The sequence below is a fragment of the Pelecanus crispus genome, chromosome 3, assembly GCF_030463565.1.
Source record: "Pelecanus crispus isolate bPelCri1 chromosome 3, bPelCri1.pri, whole genome shotgun sequence".
In the NCBI taxonomy this organism is placed as follows: Eukaryota; Metazoa; Chordata; class Aves; order Pelecaniformes; family Pelecanidae; genus Pelecanus; species Pelecanus crispus.
Genome location: NC_134645.1, coordinates 99,530,301 through 99,547,914, shown reverse-complemented (window position 1 = coordinate 99,547,914; position 17,614 = coordinate 99,530,301). Strand labels below are relative to the sequence as shown.

Genomic DNA, 17,614 nt, shown 5'->3' with positions numbered 1-17,614 from the left:
CTTTGGTCCTGGCATGGAGGGGCGGGTGGGGTGCTGTAAAATGGATTTTATCAATTAAGATCAAAGAGCTGTAGAAATAAGAGATGGAAAAAACCTTAGCAAGTCATCTCTTCTATCAATGCAAAAACATTTTCTCCAATGTATTTCTCTATTTTTTTTTCTATTTTTTCTGGATTAAAACTTTTCAGGTTTTTCTTGCACCACCTTTGTTTATCAGTGTTTATATCATCCTTTTAAGGTTTCTGAACAAGCTTCTGTTTGCCTCTTCCAGAGCCAAAATTTAAGCAAGCAGTATCACTCTCTTATCCTTTCCTCTTGATCCAGTATTATTAACCCTTTAAAAGTACTTTTTGCTGCCCTTCTCTGAAATTTCCCCAATTTACAGGCATGATTTGTCTTCTGTCAGTGTAGAACACCAATGCAACTCACTGGAGTTCAGAAAGGGCTATTTACACCCCTTCCCATTATAATGGAGACAAGTTTTTTTTTTAACATTTGTAATTGTGCTTGGATTGCAGTTCACTAGTTACCCATACCTGTCAGCTTTTTCAGAATTATCCTAGCTAACTCCCTGATGCTGAGTAACTGCATGTGTCTTCAGCTTTTTAGGCAGTCCCTTTATTAGTTACCCGTGCAGGTCTCCAGCATTAGGGCTCTTCAGCTTGGAGAACAGATGACTGAGTAGGGAACAATTTAATAATTGTTCCTACATTTCCTATAACATAAAAAACAGGAGCATCAAATGAAATGGCAAAGGGATAAACAACATGATATCCTGTGTCACTTTATGCGTATTTAAATTGTGGAATTCACTACCTCAGCACATTTTGGATGTCACAACTTGGATGATTAGACTAATAGAATAATGTAAAAAAGTGTTATTAAGCTCAACAGAATAAGCTCCTCCCAAGGAAATCCTAAACTATTGAAGAACTAGGGAGGGTATTGCAGCAGAAATGTCACTTTATACTTGCCCTTCTCTATATCATTCCTGAAGCATCACTGCAGAACCTGGTAAAATACAAAATGCTAAATGAGGCAAACCGTAGACACTATCCTTTACAGTCATTTGTTGTTTATATTCTACTAGCATTAATACTCAAGCAGATCTCCAACTGATCCTTGAAAAAAACATCAGATTCCAATCTAATTTTTTTGCTGGCCAAAATCATTCTCAGTTTTGCAGGTGGGTAAAAGGAACCGCTTTTTGAAAAGAAACATACTAGTGTGACCGGTTCAGCAGCTCATTTGATACAAGAGATTTTTTTTTTTCCCTTGCTCCACTTCACTCAGTTGCTGGCTTTCATTAATTTAAATTGTAGAATGAGACAGATGGTTGATTTTTGAAAGCATTTAGGTATGTGTGGAAAACCCCCTTTTTCTCAGCCAGAAGAGACACAACATTCTTGTTGTCACTTAAGAAAAAAGGTATATACACAATCACAATTAAAGTGTTGATTTGCATGCTTTAAGTTTGTTGTATATCATACAGAAACTAGGAGAAGAATTTAGTAAAACGAAAACTTCCAACTGGGACTGAAGGAAAACGTCCATCCTCATAAATCAAGATTCCCAATGACTTCATGGTTCTGAATATGTTCCCTGTCTCACAAAATAACACTGCAGTCACTGCAAGGCAATGAAGTAGTAGCCAGGAGGACCTGCTCATATACCTGGTGGTGTCAGTGACAATATTGCAGATGACTTTCAGTGGCGCAGGATCACATTCATAACCAGCACCCTTTGTTTTTCAGAAACTCACAGAACTTTGCTGCTAGTGTTCGGACCTGTGGCAGTTACATACTTTTTGTGTTTTAGGAGAATAGGGTCTGACAGCACTTATGGCTGTATTTTGCCATACACAGCCATGGAAAAAAGTGAAGCATAAGCACAGAACAAATGTTCTTTACTATATAAGTTCAAAATAAATGTGTTTGTGAGAGAATCTTTTTAAGCCCTAGAAAAATCCTCACTAAGGTAAACCTGTTGTGTCCTGGTTTCAGCTGGGATAGAGTTAATTTTCTTCCTAGTAGCAGGCATAGTGCTGTGTTTTGGATGTAGTAGGAGAAGAATGTTGATAACACACTGTTGTTTTAGTTGTTGCTAAGTACTGCTTATGCTAGTCAAGGACTTTTCAGCTTCCCATGCTCTGCCAGGTGCACAAGAAACTGGGAGGAGGCACAGTCAGGATAGTTGATCCAAACTGCCCAAAGGGCTATTCCATACCACATGACGTCATGCTCAGTATATAAGCTGGGGGGAGTTGGCCGGGTGGAGCAATCGCTGCTTGGGAACTGACTGGGTATCGGTTGGCGGGTGGTGAGCAATTGCATTGTGCATCACTTGCTTTGTATATTATTATTACTATTATTATTATATTGTTATTATAACTACTACTATTTTACTTTATTTTATTTCAATTATTAAACTGTTCTTATCTCAACCCAGGAGTTTTCTCACTCTTACTCCTCCGATTCTCTCCCCCATCCCACCAGGTTGGGGGGGGTGAGCGAGTGGCTGCGTGGTGCTTAGTTGCTGGCTGGGGTTAAACCACCACATGTGGTATGATCAGTTTGGTCATAACTGGTGTGATCTAACAGAAAAATTTCAATAGTTACCTCTTTCTGACAATAGCACATTTAAATATGTTGCAGTCTGTTAGATATGTCTTTTTACCATGTAACCAGTGATAGAGTTGTCTGGCTGCAAAATCTAATAATCCGGTTACGCCAGGAAAGTTTTCACCATGGTCAAGCAGACTGAAGGCAAAATACAAATCCTTCAATTTTATAAATCATGGTATCTAGCAAACTACACATTTCTTCCTAAATTTTCCATGTTTTCACTTAGGGTTCTCAGTCAGACAGTTCAATGATATCAATGAACCGTAGCTTGAAAATAGCTTTTTCAAGCATTTTTCAAAGCTACTCCTGTAAACTTCACCTCATTATCTGCTGTACATGTTTCTTCTTTTGTAACCACAGAGACTTTACAGTGGTAGCTATGCTCTAATTGTGCCTTAAAAATAGATCCTTCCTCACTAGAAATACACAGATTTCTTCAGGTGCTGATTTACTGCAGAATGATGAAGGTACACTTGTACCATGGTCCCCTTAGTATGAGTGAGAAGTAAGAACTTAGATACTTTAAGAATTTGAGCATAATGTCCTCATATTTTTCTTACCTCCAAGACCTTTGTTGTTTCCATGTTTTCATGATACTTATTTTTGCAGAATTTTTAAATTTATTTTTAAATACTTTTTAAAGTGTGCTAGGTTAAATCGAGCCTTGCTGATTAAAGATAGCTTCTCCAAAGCTTGTTGTTGTTGGTTGGTTTAGTTCTATTATAGACTGTTCTTTCACACTGCCTCCCGGCTCTTTAGGCATCAGAGTGTGTCGACAGTGTTACAGCAATCTTCTTCATATTAGTGTGGATTGAAGCATCAAAATTTTACTACAAAACTAGACAATATGTCACATAGTGGTATTATCAAAGTGGTATTGGCTCAGAGACCAAATGTTTTCTGCCTTCTACAAGTGAACGACTTGTAAAATTATTTCTTTCAATTGCAAGAAAACAAAACAGCTTGCTAAAACTTGCATGTTTGTTAAACCAAATAAAATCAAAGTCTAACAAAGTCAGTAACATTATTCATCTTGACTTAATGGGTTTGATTTGTATCTCACTGCAGATATTAGGTACGGTTTGAAAGCATCCATTCACCATGACCTACCCTACCACAAAAATTAGGGTTAAATCATAGCAGCAAGCCTTTTTCTTTTCTTGGAGTACCTTTACTGTCCTTTAACTCTCCTTCCTGAAGGGAAATGTATGTTTTCTTTCCATTCACATGTTCTTTGCACTCTTTTTTTCAGCTGTTCCAACTGCTGTTTCTACATCTCTTTAGTCTTTTGCAAGCCATTCAATTTCCAACCTTAGGAGAAAAAAGATATTTTTATCTCTTCTTTATAATATTTCTGCTTCTTTCTGATATAATTTGACTTTATAATTGGTTTCTTTGAAAATCTGTAAAAAAATTCTGTGCTAAATTATTTGTGATATATCTAAGCAATCATATTCTGTTGCATTGTATACAAGCAATTACTTCACTACTAAATCATTCTTGCTTTATATCAGATGCTTTGAATTAGATTTGTCATAAGTGTAAAACAAAATCATTGCTTTCTCCATCCAGATTGTCATTGCAAACAAACAAGCTGAAGCTACAGAAAGTATAGATGGTTTCGGCTTGATTTTGCTATCAGTTATTCCATTAAAATCAATGGAGTTGTACCAATGTAAGCCTGATGTAGAAAAGAATCAATTTCTGTGTACCTATACAAATCTAAATCTTGGATACGTATAGATAGCTGTGTAAAAAGTATAAATTTGATGATAATTTGGAAATACCACAGATAGTATAGAAATAGATATATTTTATACACAAACAGTTTCAATGCATGCAAATAACATTCACATTATGCATCTCTGTGAAATGCAGTCTGGTTTATTTCAGAGAAAAGACTATGATACTTGCCTAATAAACTGTATGCAAAGTCATGCATTAATCTTAAATTACCAAGATAAAATCTACAACCTCTCACAGAATACCTAATATATATCTGACAGGAAAACAAGAATGTTATTTAGAGTCATTAATATGATTTGGTGGATAGTCCCCTTGTTAATACAACCTCTTTTTTCTTTCTTTTTTACTGCTTAATAGAGAAGAAAATCACGTTATTCGGACCTTGACTTTGAAGTAAGTTTTACTGAATTATTCCTGATTATTAAAAGTATTTTCCTAAAAGTAAATGTGTTCATTTAGCAGATTTTAGCCTTCTGACATAGTAGAGGTCACAGGGTTGTTCAATTGGTACTGTACAGAACACGATGAGCAATTCATGAAAACTACTTTGGTGCAACTTGTTTGTAACATATTCTGAGATCAAACTGTCATATTGCAATAGTAACCATCATGGTTTCAGTTTTAAAATTCTCTGCCTCTTCATCTGTTTTTCTTTTTTTTGTTTTGTTTTGTTTTGTTTTGCTGACTATCAGTCTATTGAAAAAGTGTGACACTTCTGTAGGACAGGCCACATTGTTGCAGACGGTTGCTTTGTTCAAGAGGTTCTCATATTCAAGAGGTTCTCAGTCTTCAGTTCTCTCTTTCTTCAATACTAATTCACTGGCGTATGCGTTTCACATCCAAATAGTGATTATGAATGTGTCGAATTTTGAATGATGAAGTGCTGCAGCTTATGGATCACATGGTATATAAAAAATCAAGTTCATGTAAGGTTCTTTAGGTTGGATACCCACAATTTCAGACTTAGACCCCATTGAATGAGGAGGTTTGGTTGTGTTAGTTAATGACCATTTTGTTCTATCTCAGTCAGTATGAAGTCTCTTAGACTTTTGTTTATTTGAGGTTTTTCTCTCTATTCTCTACCAGAAGCAATATAGCAGTTAGTTTTCAAGGGGATGTTAATAATTTATGGATTTGGGGTTTCTGCATAGGTTGTCTGTTCATGCATGTTAATAGTTTGACATAATTCATTATGTGTGCCTCCAGAGAAGTTGAACAAACATAATATTTGCATGGAAACTACAGATCTCAGGCTAAACTTTAACATCCAGTGATCAGTATATATCAACCATAACTTTAAAAATCACCCTCTCTGTTTGCATGTGCAAACAAAAGCATTTTTTATTATTATCTGGGCTGTGAGCACAGCACATGTACTTTCAGATTTCAGATTCTAGTCCACAGAAAAGAAAGAGGTGGAGCTAGCAAAATGCAGCCATAGCAGTGGTCATAGAAACCTTACAATGAGAGAAGGGTTTGCTTTGGTGACCTGCTTTTGCTGAAATGCTGACCTTCCGTGTCAGATTGTGGTTTCTTGGTAGTTTAACATCATGCCTTAATCTCTTATGTCACTTTCCCCCAGAGACTATAGCTACCTTAAGCAGTCATGTAACATCTCAAATAAAGCACCAAAGATTCATAGTAAGTTTAAGGAAAATAAAATTAAAAGATATTCCTAAATATGCTTTAGGATAAATGCCTAGAAAGGAAGAAGAAAAACATGAATCAACAACAAAATTCTGAAGAGCAAGCAATTCTAAAATTAAATTCAAGCAATATGAACAGAAGTTTTATAATTATAATGAAATAAAGAATTCTGATTTTTACTGTTTTTTATTGAAAGGTAGGAATATCATGCCATTCACAATGAGAACATTCTCTGTGGCAACAGATACTAAAACATTCTTCTTACCATTCAGGAGAGCATAATCCAACACCAAATAAACACCAACAATGCTGTACACATTCTGATGTCAAGAATCAGGCCTCCCGTTACGTATTTTCTTTTGACTCACACAGTGTGTTTAAGATGCTTACACCTTTTTTTCATCGTTTACAGCACTGTTGCTCCATGGCCTAATATTTTTAGAAGTACAACTATAATGCAGGAAAACGTATTTGTTTGTAAAAAGGGATGGATGGGTCATTAAGAGTGACTGCTGAGGAAGTGAGTGGCAACAATACTCTGCCAGTTGCTGCTGTGTTTTAGAAGTACCGACTCAGACTAACCCCTTCTCACTTCCCTGCTTTATGGCTCCTCTGATTAAGCCTGTGGGCTTTCCTGTGTTCTTACACACAGCATGGCTGGGTGGCTGAGGTGAAGCAAAATAAAAAAGCCATAAAATGTTCAAATGGGCACCCAGATTCCTTCACTCAGCAAGGCATACTGATGAAGGGGATTGAGATAGTGTTGTGTGACCAAAACGCTGCTATTCCGATACTTCAAAGCAGCTTGACTGCAAAATAGAGACTGGAGGTGAGGTCAGGCTGGAGTGATTGGCCATACTACTTAAATGTTTAACACTTTCTCTGCTTTGTCTGTGACCAGTGCCAGCTGGCACTCTCTAAGACAATGTCCTTCGACAGTTCTGAGGATAACAAATGCTATGGATGTGGTTCTGAGGATAACAATGCTAAATATGCAGTATGGACAAGACCATGTCAAGCTTGGTTCCCTTTGTCCTTTTCCTTTTAAGAGTCTCCCAACAGTCTCTACATCCTCAACCTCTCACACACCTCTGTCTATATCCATACAAGACAAACCCTCAGGCTATGCCTATCTTACTAAATTAGACATTTGGGGGAATATTCCTGGGGTGCCAAAATGCCAATTTTTGTATGGATTAATTTTTAGAATGATCTTCACTATTTTAGTCTAGACCACCCTTGTCTCTCCAAACAATTCCTGAAACATCCTTGGGAACCAGTGCAACGTGGGTAACATTCACAATTGGCAATTTGGTTGTAGACTCCTTATTTTGGAGACTAAGACAATTTAGTAGCATTCATGGAGAACATTCCATGCTAGGTGGTGCCAGAGAATGGTCTTGAACATGTTTGACTTACTACTGTAGAGTCATAGTTTCAGAGTTATAAAAAAAAAAAAAAAAAGACTATGATAGTGAACTGCCATGCAATGCTCACCTTAATATAGACAATTTGAAGTAAAAACAAAGAAACACAGGAAAAGCAATTTTCTTCTGAGGGCCACCGATGACACTCAAAGCCAGCTGCTATGTAGTGTGAACACAGGCAGACTAAGACTGTACTCAACACCATAAAATACTCTCTGTCCCTGTTATCTCCAATACATGTAGAAATACAGGTGTAGTTTTAAGGGCTTTTGCAATGGACTATAATAATAAAAGTCCTGTGACTGTGCTGGGTAGTGTTATAGAAAACTTATGCTTCTAGTCAAAGGAAAGGGAGAGAGAAAAAGATGGCATCCAAACTGGCCAGCCCTTATCATAGGTCTTAAGCTGTTTAGAGAGGAGACTTTCAAGAACTGGGCCACCTGTATCCTATTTTCCCTTTTTAAATAGATTACCATTACATTCTTAAATAATTCCTTTATGTAGAAAAAAGAAGACATACTGTAACATAGTAGGTTTAGTCTGTAGGCAGAAAGTATTTCTGCTACATAATACACTGTCCTCAGATTTTGCAAAACACTGACTAATCTAGTTGAACTCTGAAGTTTGCTAAAATGAACAGTCAACATGTAACAGCTTTACAGTTCTTTTCTTGCTATTACCAAGGATTATTTTAGACTTATTCATGCAGTCCAGTATCCAAAACATGATCAAAATTCATAAGTCTGGGTGTTTTGGATCCTTGCTGCTGCTGGCTGTGGTAACTCCAGCTAAATGCCCTCCAATCCCAGTCATTATGTTCTGGTTTTCCCCAAAGCTGGACGGGTAGCTTTTTCATGAAGGTTTAACACTAATATTAGCTGTCAGATCAAATAAAATTCATTCTAATTATGTTGAACAGAAATACAGATGCTGTGGAAATTCCCAGGAGGACTTCATAATACATGTATGCTGACACTTACAAAAACATACAGGAGAGTTAAACAGTATTATTGACATAGAATCGTAGAATCATAGAATTGTTTAGGTTGGAAAAGACCTTTAAGATTGAGCTCAACCTTTAATCTAGCACTGCCAAGTCCCTAAGCACCACATCTACACATCTCTTAAATACCTCCAGGGATGGGGATTCAACCACTTCCTTGAGCAGCCTGTTCCAATGCCTGACTACCCTTTCCATGAAGACATTTTTCCTAATATCCAATCTAAACCTCCCCTGATGCAGGTTGAGGCCATTTACTCTCTTCCTTTCGCTAACTACTTGGGAGAAGAGACCAACACCCACCTCACTACAACCGCCTTTCAGGTAGTCATAGAGAGTGATAAGGTCTCCCCTCAGTCTCCTTTTCTTCAGGCTAAGCAACCCCAGTTCCTTCAGCCGCTCCTCATAAGACTTGTTCTCCAGACCCTTCACCAGGTTTGCTGCCCTTCTTTGGACACGCTCCAGCACCTCAATGTCCTTCTTGTAGTGAGGGGCCCAAAACTGGACACAGTATTCCAGGTGCGGCCTCACCAGTGCCGAGTACAGGGGGACAATCACCTCCCTGCTCCTGCTGGCCACACTATTCCTGAGACAAGCCAGGATGCTGTTGGCCTTCTTGGCCGCCTGGGCACATTGCCAGCTCATATCCAGTGGGCTGTCGACCAAGACCCCCAGGTCCTTTTCGGCCAGGCAGCTTTCCAGCCACTCTTCCCCAAGCCTGTAGCGTTGCATGGGGTTATTGTGACCCAAGTGCAGGACCCGGCACTTGGCCTTGTTCAACCTCATACAATTGGCCTCAGCCCATCAATCCAACCTGTCCAGATACCTCTGCAGCGCCTTCCTACCCTCAAGCAGATCAATACTCCCACCCAACTTGGTGTCATCTGCAAAATCACTGAGGCTGCACTTGAATGCGTCATCCGGATCATTGATAAAGATATTAAACAGAACTGGCCCCAGTACTGAACTCTGGGGAACATCACTTGTGACCTGCCGGCAACTGGATTTAACTCCATTCGCCATGACTCTTTGGGCCTGGCCATCCAGTCAGTTTTTTACCCAGCAAAGAGTATGCCTGTCCAAGCCATGAACAACCAGTTTCTCCAGGAGAATGCTGTGGGAAATGGTGTCAATGTGTCAACATGCATTTTAGGATTCAAGATCACAATTACCTTTAAATTCTATAAGAGGGTCTGACTCCTGGGTTTCCCCAGCCATCCACTCCACTCTCCCCTTTATATGAGGCTGTCATTGAATCTACTTGTAATAACATTTATACCAAATAATTCAGAAATGTGCCTTATTACCCTGCTCCCCTCCCCAGGATTCAAGTCATGTCTGGCTTTTTTTGTGCTCAACCCATGAGGGAAAGCAAGGATACACAGGACAAGTGTGAATACCAGAATGTCTTCTTTTCTTTCCACAGAGCAGTAGACTTTCAGCAGCAATAATACTAAATTGATCATTAATTGCTGGAGCTGCATTCTTTCCAAATTTAATCTGCAATAGCTATTCATTACAACAACATTACAAACCCACACAAAAGTTTAAAATTGTCCTCTTACTAACCTGAAGACCTCTCTTGAAGACAAAGGTGAAAAAAAAAATGCTTGCAGGGAAAAATCCTTTCCCGCTCTTAAGTTTGGCATCTGATCATACCTATAACATCTTGAAAACACAGCATGTTTCCATTATAGGGCTGGGAAGGCATTCCCCCATCTGTTCTTTTCACTTAGCTGTTTCATACAATATTTGAGAGAGAGCATTTTTACCTGTGACAATATAGAAAATCTCCAAGGCAAATGTAATTACTTCATTATTATTATTACTATTACTGTTATTCATAAGATTGACCACAAATCTTCATGAGAATAGTTGAGCTTGAGCTAGATTTCAGCTAAAACCCCGTCATAAATAAAAAAGGGAGTTGGGTACAGAGTTATGTTTGAAGTCCTTCCCATCCTGATGATAGCCATCCACCCTCTGAATCCTCTTCTGAGAGCAGATGCTCATCAGAGTATAAGGCTTAGTCTTTTCAAAACACACACTTCAAGTTGCTTGTGAGTGGGGGTAGAAATGTGGAAGGGATGTCAGTTCAGTTGGACCCCCTTTAGGGTGTGAGGCAGAAGAGTTATGGAGCCTGCAGGAAAGTTCACAAGAAGATGTGTGTCTGCAGCCTGGTGGCTAACTCAGATGCTTCTGGAGGGGATGCGGCATTAATGGGCAAATCCCCAGCTTACCTAAAGAAGGTGTGCTTTTAAAAGGCAGCATGAGAAGTTTTTCCATCGTGTTCAGGTCCTGATGCTACTACAATCATCCTAGTATATGTTGGTCAGATCTCCAGCTCTGTATTGATAAAACTTATGCATTTCTAAGATTGATGAAGCTGTGTTTTCCACATTGCTCATTTAATAGAGAAAACAGATTAAACACCCACAAATACTTTGTGAGTTATTTTCTAGTAAAAGAGAAAGAGTTACCCAACAGTGCATATTTTCTAGAAAGGGGATAAGTTGGTGCTTTCTAACCAGGGATTTAAAAGAACTCTAGAAAAGAAGATATAAAGTTGGAAATTTAAGTTACTGCACCTTCAGTTCAGATCATTCTTTATAAGCAGTGGGGAGGGGAGGGTGTCAGTGGTTAGGAATTATGGAATGGAAGCCAGGGAAACACAAAGCAATGAAGATCCATAGGTACATGTGCATGCAAGTCATTCTGCTATTAAGAATAAAATTTAAAACCTTTTTTCTGGCAGACTTCCCACTGCAAGTGTTTAATTTCTCCTCCCACCCGCTTCTCCTCAGCAATAATGTAATGAACTGAGAAAGACATTTGCATTATTCATATTTGCTATTTAACAAATTCTTGGGTACACGATTCAGAAAAATATCAGAAAGTAGCATTCTCTATATTCCTAACCTTCTATTAAAAAGTTTCCAACTGGAGATACTTGTTTCACAGTCATATGCTATTTCCTGCTTTTATTGCCAGTATTTTAACCCACCAAATCTGTTTTATTCCCATGAGCATGTCTTCTTATTTCAGCCAATAATGACCTTTGAGGCAGAACCTTTCTTTTTTAAATTCTATGTATAGGAAATTTGCTACATATCCCTGTCTACCATAACAGCAATAGCTTAAAAGAATCCCTAGGAAGTCACTGAAGTGAAACTCTTCTCATAAATTTAGATTAGCTATCTCTGGTTAAATTACATTTTGCAAGTAGTTCTTCACCAAATCCTGCAAAATTGTTTCCCTTATTCACCCCACAACTCTTGTTAAGTTAATAGGTCTTTAATTGCTTACTGTATCACATGTCCCTTTTGTGAATAATGTTGCCAATTTCCTGTTCTCAGAAGTGAAACAAGTTCTCAGGCTATGGTGTAGCTATATTAAGGATTACATGGTTATTACAGCATAGCGGTAGAAATGCATGGTCAAGAAAGCAGCCACATTTCATGAAATTTAAAAACACAGAATGCAAATGAAAGATAAAAGCTAAAATCAGTATTGGTAAAGCATTATTTGAGGGTCAGATACTGCCACTCCATTTTAAAATGTACCAACCCAGACTTGGCAGAAGCTGTACTTGCTGGGAAGGCTCACACTCAGGCACTGCATACGTAAGTTTGCAGGGTTTGTCACGTACAACACCAGGGAAAATCAGGCTTGACAATTAGTGGACGTACATAGAGGCTGTTGTCCTGCACATTTTCTATCAACATTATTGGCTGCTGCCCTGGCTGTAACTCAAGTTCAAACAGTTACAAAAGCTTAAGAAAAGCCAAGCTGAGCCCATCTGCTGTTGGACTGAGGTGAAGCATCCTCAGTCCCTCCCGTCCCCTGTCCACCCAGACCACAGAACCATGAGACTGGCTAAACAGTAGGCAGCCTTCGGCTTTGCTCCGGAGGCCGGTCTGAATCCATACCTGAGCGTGAACTTATTTGGAAACAACACAGATGGTAGGCTTGACAGTCTAGGCTTGAAAACAGGCTTCACTCTCCATGTAACTGCCAAGGCAGATACGTGGCCAAGGGCTCCTCCAATTGTGGGGGCTGTTTGGGGTCCCCACCTCTTGCATAGGAGTGCCATATAATTAGTTTTTGTGGAGGAATGCCCTGTGCATGGGCTAGAGGGAGGGTGGTTTCCAATTGCCAGTCCGTGACATAAAAAAGCAAGTAAAATTGAAAAATTGTGCCTACTTTCTTAATAGAAATGACATTTCAACTGCATTTTATGATGATCTGAATGACAGAAGATGTCTAATTAAAAAAACCATAACATTTGAGGCTTTTCCATTTTGGGCCAAGATTTCTGAGTTCAGCATTCTCATAAAAATTATTCTGATAGGGACCATTACAAACTGCTGTTGCATTCCTACAGAAATTAAAATACTAGCACCCATGCTGAAAACAGAAATTTTAGAAAATATTCCTAATGTGCAAGAGAAATATCCTTCTGAGAAACTGCCATTACTTTCAGAATACTTCTAGGCTAGCACAAAAACAGTGTCCCTTAATTTCAGCAACTCAATAAATGTGGGGTAAAAACAGTCTCTTGTACACAGGAAGAACATTAAACAGAGCAGAGAGAAGGCACAGTACAATTCACTTCCATTGGTCGAGTCTATAGGGAAAAGATGGCCCTGCCAAATTCAATTTACTTTATTATGTTGGGAAAAATAATGCTTCTCTTAAAAAAGCCCAGATTCAATTATAAATATAAGCAATTATTTTCCATTTTGCAGAAGGTCATGCATACAAGAAAGAGGCACATGGAATTGTTTCAAGAGTTAAATCAGAAATTTCAGACACTGGACAGATTTCGGGATGTACCAAAATCAGGCAGTATGGTAAGTTTTCCTTTTTAGGTATTTAAAATATGATGGATCCTTAACAACAATGAAACAAGAGTCCTTGTAATTCAGTATATTTCTCAAGAAGACCTCACTCTGCACTACCTTTAGATAGCCTCAGAAATTAGAACAAAAGATATTTTCAGTAATCTAACCTATGATGAGACTCATTAGGTTTTACAACCAGACCATAACTAACTCACTGCCGTCATTATAGCGACTGTAGGGAACACTTTTCAAATCTGTATGTGTCTACCAAGTCTAAAGGACTTTATATAGAGAAAGTAGCTCACTAATGTAATTTGGCCAGTAGGGCTTTTCCTCTAGCTAGGCAAGCAGATATTGAATTAGTTACTACTACAAACAAGTCCAGCTAGATTCACCTATACGTGAGACAGTCCAGAAAGCACACAGGGTCCCTGTAATGCCATGTCTTTTCTGTAATAGGTTTGTAAATATTTACCATGGGAAAAGCAAAAATTAAATCATCCTGAGTTGACTCTGCTATCACCATAATTCAAATTTATACACACATGCATAACACCCTGACTACATCTGATAATGACAGCAAGGAAATGGTTGATTCTGCCTAATTAAAACAGCTAATTTAGTGTGACATATTTGTTAGCAGTAATATTATGATTAGTAATAATTTTATATATAATTTTATAAAGTGGAAATTGTATATTAAATGGAACTAAGCTAGAATCATTGTATTCTATAACTTTTTCAGAAGAGCTGCTTTCAGACATGAAGAAGAGGTACTAGCAGATGTGAGGCCAATGGATTTACATCATTTACATCATCTTAATCCAGCAGAAATTTGGCCCTGATTCTTTGATGAACCTTTAGCTGTGATATGTGTTATTTTGCACCCAGTTCTCGCTCACTCCCCCTTCTGAGATTTGCTGACATGTAAAGTTTGCATCCGCCTCCCTATTTGAGATTTGCTGTCCATACAAAGCTTGAATTAATTCAAAATCTCAAAGGGAATCTCAGAGGAAGAGTTGTGTTTACTCTGTTTTGCATTGGTGCTATGTTTTTGAAAGGTCTGTTAATACAAGCTGCCTGGAGGAATGGTCTATCTGTAAGACAGTCAGAGAGTGATCCAGGTACCTAAATATAGGCATCTCGGGCTATTTGAGACAGCCTCAGGTGTCTTAGTCTACAGCACAGTACAGGCATTGATGACACAGGACTCAAAGGAGACCTCCATCTCTCATGAAAAATAGTTGGAGATCAGGCAGAAAATCGAAAGGCATCCAAAATGGTGCAAAAATGTTAGGGTTTGGCAACTAAGTCCCACCCAACATGTTACAGAAGAAATCGCTAATGAAATTGGTCTTAGTCCATAATGTCTTTTACCCTATAAAAACTTAGCATCCAAAAAAAATCATTCAGTAGAAAATAACCAGCTTTCAGCCTATTAATTGTAATATACATGAGCTCATCGGCCTGAAAGCAAGGTAGCTCTCACAGCATTTTCAGGGACTAGGTTTCCGTGGTTCTGTCATGCACCTGCCCCAGTTAAAATCCAGCTGGCAATCTCTGGCTCAAACCACTACGTATTTCAGGCAGTAAGCTCTTCTCAATTACCTTCCCTTCTCTTCTCCCACTTTTCTACACAACTGCTATTAAAAAGATGGCTATTGGTACTGGATCACTCAGCCATTCCTCACATACATTGGTTCTTGTGAAAGACAGGGCTTAGCTGGCAGCTCAGGTGAGGAGCGTGCCAAAGTGGTGTTTGTTCACAGAGGAAGAGTCACAACGGTGCTGAACACCCACCAGCCTGGCTCCCTGCAAAGTCATTTCCACTCCCTGGCTTCTCTGTCTCATGAGAGCGCGTTAGCGGATCAGCCTTAGAAAACACATTATTTCATCCTTGTTTTTAATTCTTGTTTATTCTCTGGTCTTCAGGAGAACTCAGCACCGAACAAGGCTCCATGGGACAGTTTCAAAACCACAGGCGACTACCAACACTATACAACGATAAATGTATTAGACACAGAGGCAAAAGATGCTTTAGAACTCAGACCAGCAGAATGGGAGAAGTGTCTGAACTTGCCTTTAGATGTGCAAGAAGGTGACTTTCAAACAGAAGTTTAACAAAAATGAAAACGAACTGAACAAAACAAAAACAAAACAAAAATAATTCATTGCACTGACAATAAAGAGACTTTGGGAATCCTGACGCTCCTGTTTGAACATTGTGACTACTTTATGTCAGGCTCTTCCTGTGCCGAATGTCAGTGGTTTTTTTCGTACAGTATATTCCCACTAGTGCGGCTAGTGGAGAACCAGGTGTACAATTCTTACCATCGTGTGTTGTAAGTACCCGTGGAATGGATTTGTAAGGTAATCTTTATAGATAAACCTCAAGCAACGATTCATGTTGTAACAGCTTCATTTGGTTTAGTTTTCAAAAAACTTCACCATGAAGCACAATGTATATATTTATGCAGTTTTTAAAGTTTATAACAGTCTGTTTGGCCATTACTACACTTTTTACTTTATAATATAAAAGCAAAGTTTTTGTCATTAAATGAATGTCTGTTGAGCTACATTCTTCATTGCTTTAAATGCAATAAAGTAATAATCTCACTTTTATATGAATAATATATTTCACATCTTTATTATTGCAGTTTTCTCTGGAAAGCTCAGAGTAGCTTTCTCTGCTGCAGCTGTGTATAAAATATTTAAAATGTTGTATGGTGTAAATAAACCTTTGTCTACATATCAGTTTCTTAGTGCATTTTATTCTGTATTTGTTTATCTTAAATTTGCATATTTATAAAGTTTTCTTTAAAAACACACATATTGAATATGTATTTAGAGTTTTAACAGTATGTTATTCTAGCTCCTGCAAGGAGTTTCTAAAGCATATTAGTAGGTTTGTATAGCCATTCTGCATTTTCTTAAGTATTCTTTTGTGACAATGTACCATATAAATTGGACTTGTCAGAATACTATTACAATTGTTCTGTTTTATAAGAATGTTTGTCTCGTTGCAGAAAGACAAATAATGGAAAATAAGTTAAGTTGCAATGCACAGCACCCAAAGAAAATGTTGATTTAGAATCATTACATCTTGTGCATGGTCTTGTTGCTATATAACAATAAGAAAGACTTTAAAGAAAAAAAATTCTGAAGTATTTTAGAAAAAAGAAAGAATGAGTTTCATATTATAAATCAAGAGCGGAGCATCATTTACATTGAAAATACAGTTAAACAATTAGGAATAGAAAGACCAAATCTCCCTTTCCATGCTTAGAACCCGAAGCAGATCTTCAAAATCTCTCCTCATCTACAGCATAGCTGTGGGGGGAGGGGATGGGAGGATATCTCAAATCTTCAGATGTGATATTATTTTCTAGGGAAAAAATTTCCAAAACTATTTTAGTTCTTGCTGTATGTAATTCACTATACTGCAGCCTACTAGCTGGAGAGCTCTTAGAGAGGAAGAAAACATGACAACCAGTCTTCTTAGGAAGAAAAAAGACTGGAATAGAGGCTTGTCAGTGAGAACTTAACCCAGAGCATTGGTAGAAGGAGATGGATATATGCTGAGAGAAAAGTACTTAGGATCAGCCTTAGGACTAACTTTCAGGAAATTGTTTCAGTCTGTAAATCCTTTCTCTAAGCCATAATAAGGTGGTTAAACCACCAAAAGGAGCCTGACTTTGCCTACTTTGAGTATCTCATGCAGAGTGCAGACTTCTCTAATCTAATGCTTCAGCATCTAAATCTTTAAGCAAATACAAAATAATTAGCTACCCACCTGGTATCAAGTCCATATGATTAACTGGTTTAGGTGCCTAGAAGTTAGATGATGTAGTACTCAATATTGCAATACATTAATCAATCAGGCCCTTTATCAAGAGTCTGATGCAGAAGGAGGCGGCTGGCAAGGCTGGCTATGCAACCTACTAACGTCACACATCTGAAATCAGATAGTGCACCAAAACCCTCTCTCTCTTGCTTTATATCAAGTTCTAATCTAAAAGGGGTTTATTTTCCCTTCAGATAAAGATACAACAGCAACTGCGTATCTTTTAAGGATTTCATCCAGTATGGTAGGCATCTCTCAAGCAGACCATGTCTTACAAAATTTCTAATTTTTTAAACCAAATGAGGAAGCTTAGGCCCCTGAATCCAGATATAAACCTTAGCATTCTCCTTGATTGATCTAAACATAACACAAATCTAGAGCACCTTGGTATTTCAATAACTATAGTGCAGAGATTATTTGCATAAGCTTTATGTCACCTAACTCCAGTTCGACAGCAGTTACAACTGCAAAAGCTTACGGTA

The 17,614-nt window shown here is 38.1% G+C and overlaps 1 protein-coding gene across 1 annotated transcript in view; it reads left to right on the top strand.

Annotated features, from left to right (window-relative positions):
• ADGRB3 (adhesion G protein-coupled receptor B3) overlaps window positions 1-15,409 on the top strand; it is a 479,906-nt gene extending 464,497 nt beyond the window's left edge. Inside the window, exons 28-30 of the mRNA XM_075707045.1 lie at window positions 4,728-4,763; window positions 13,193-13,297; window positions 15,221-15,409. Coding sequence (XP_075563160.1) covers window positions 4,728-4,763; window positions 13,193-13,297; window positions 15,221-15,409 — 330 coding nt within the window. The remainder of the gene's footprint in view (window positions 1-4,727; window positions 4,764-13,192; window positions 13,298-15,220) is intronic.
• The last annotated feature ends 2,205 nt before the right edge of the window (window positions 15,410-17,614 follow it).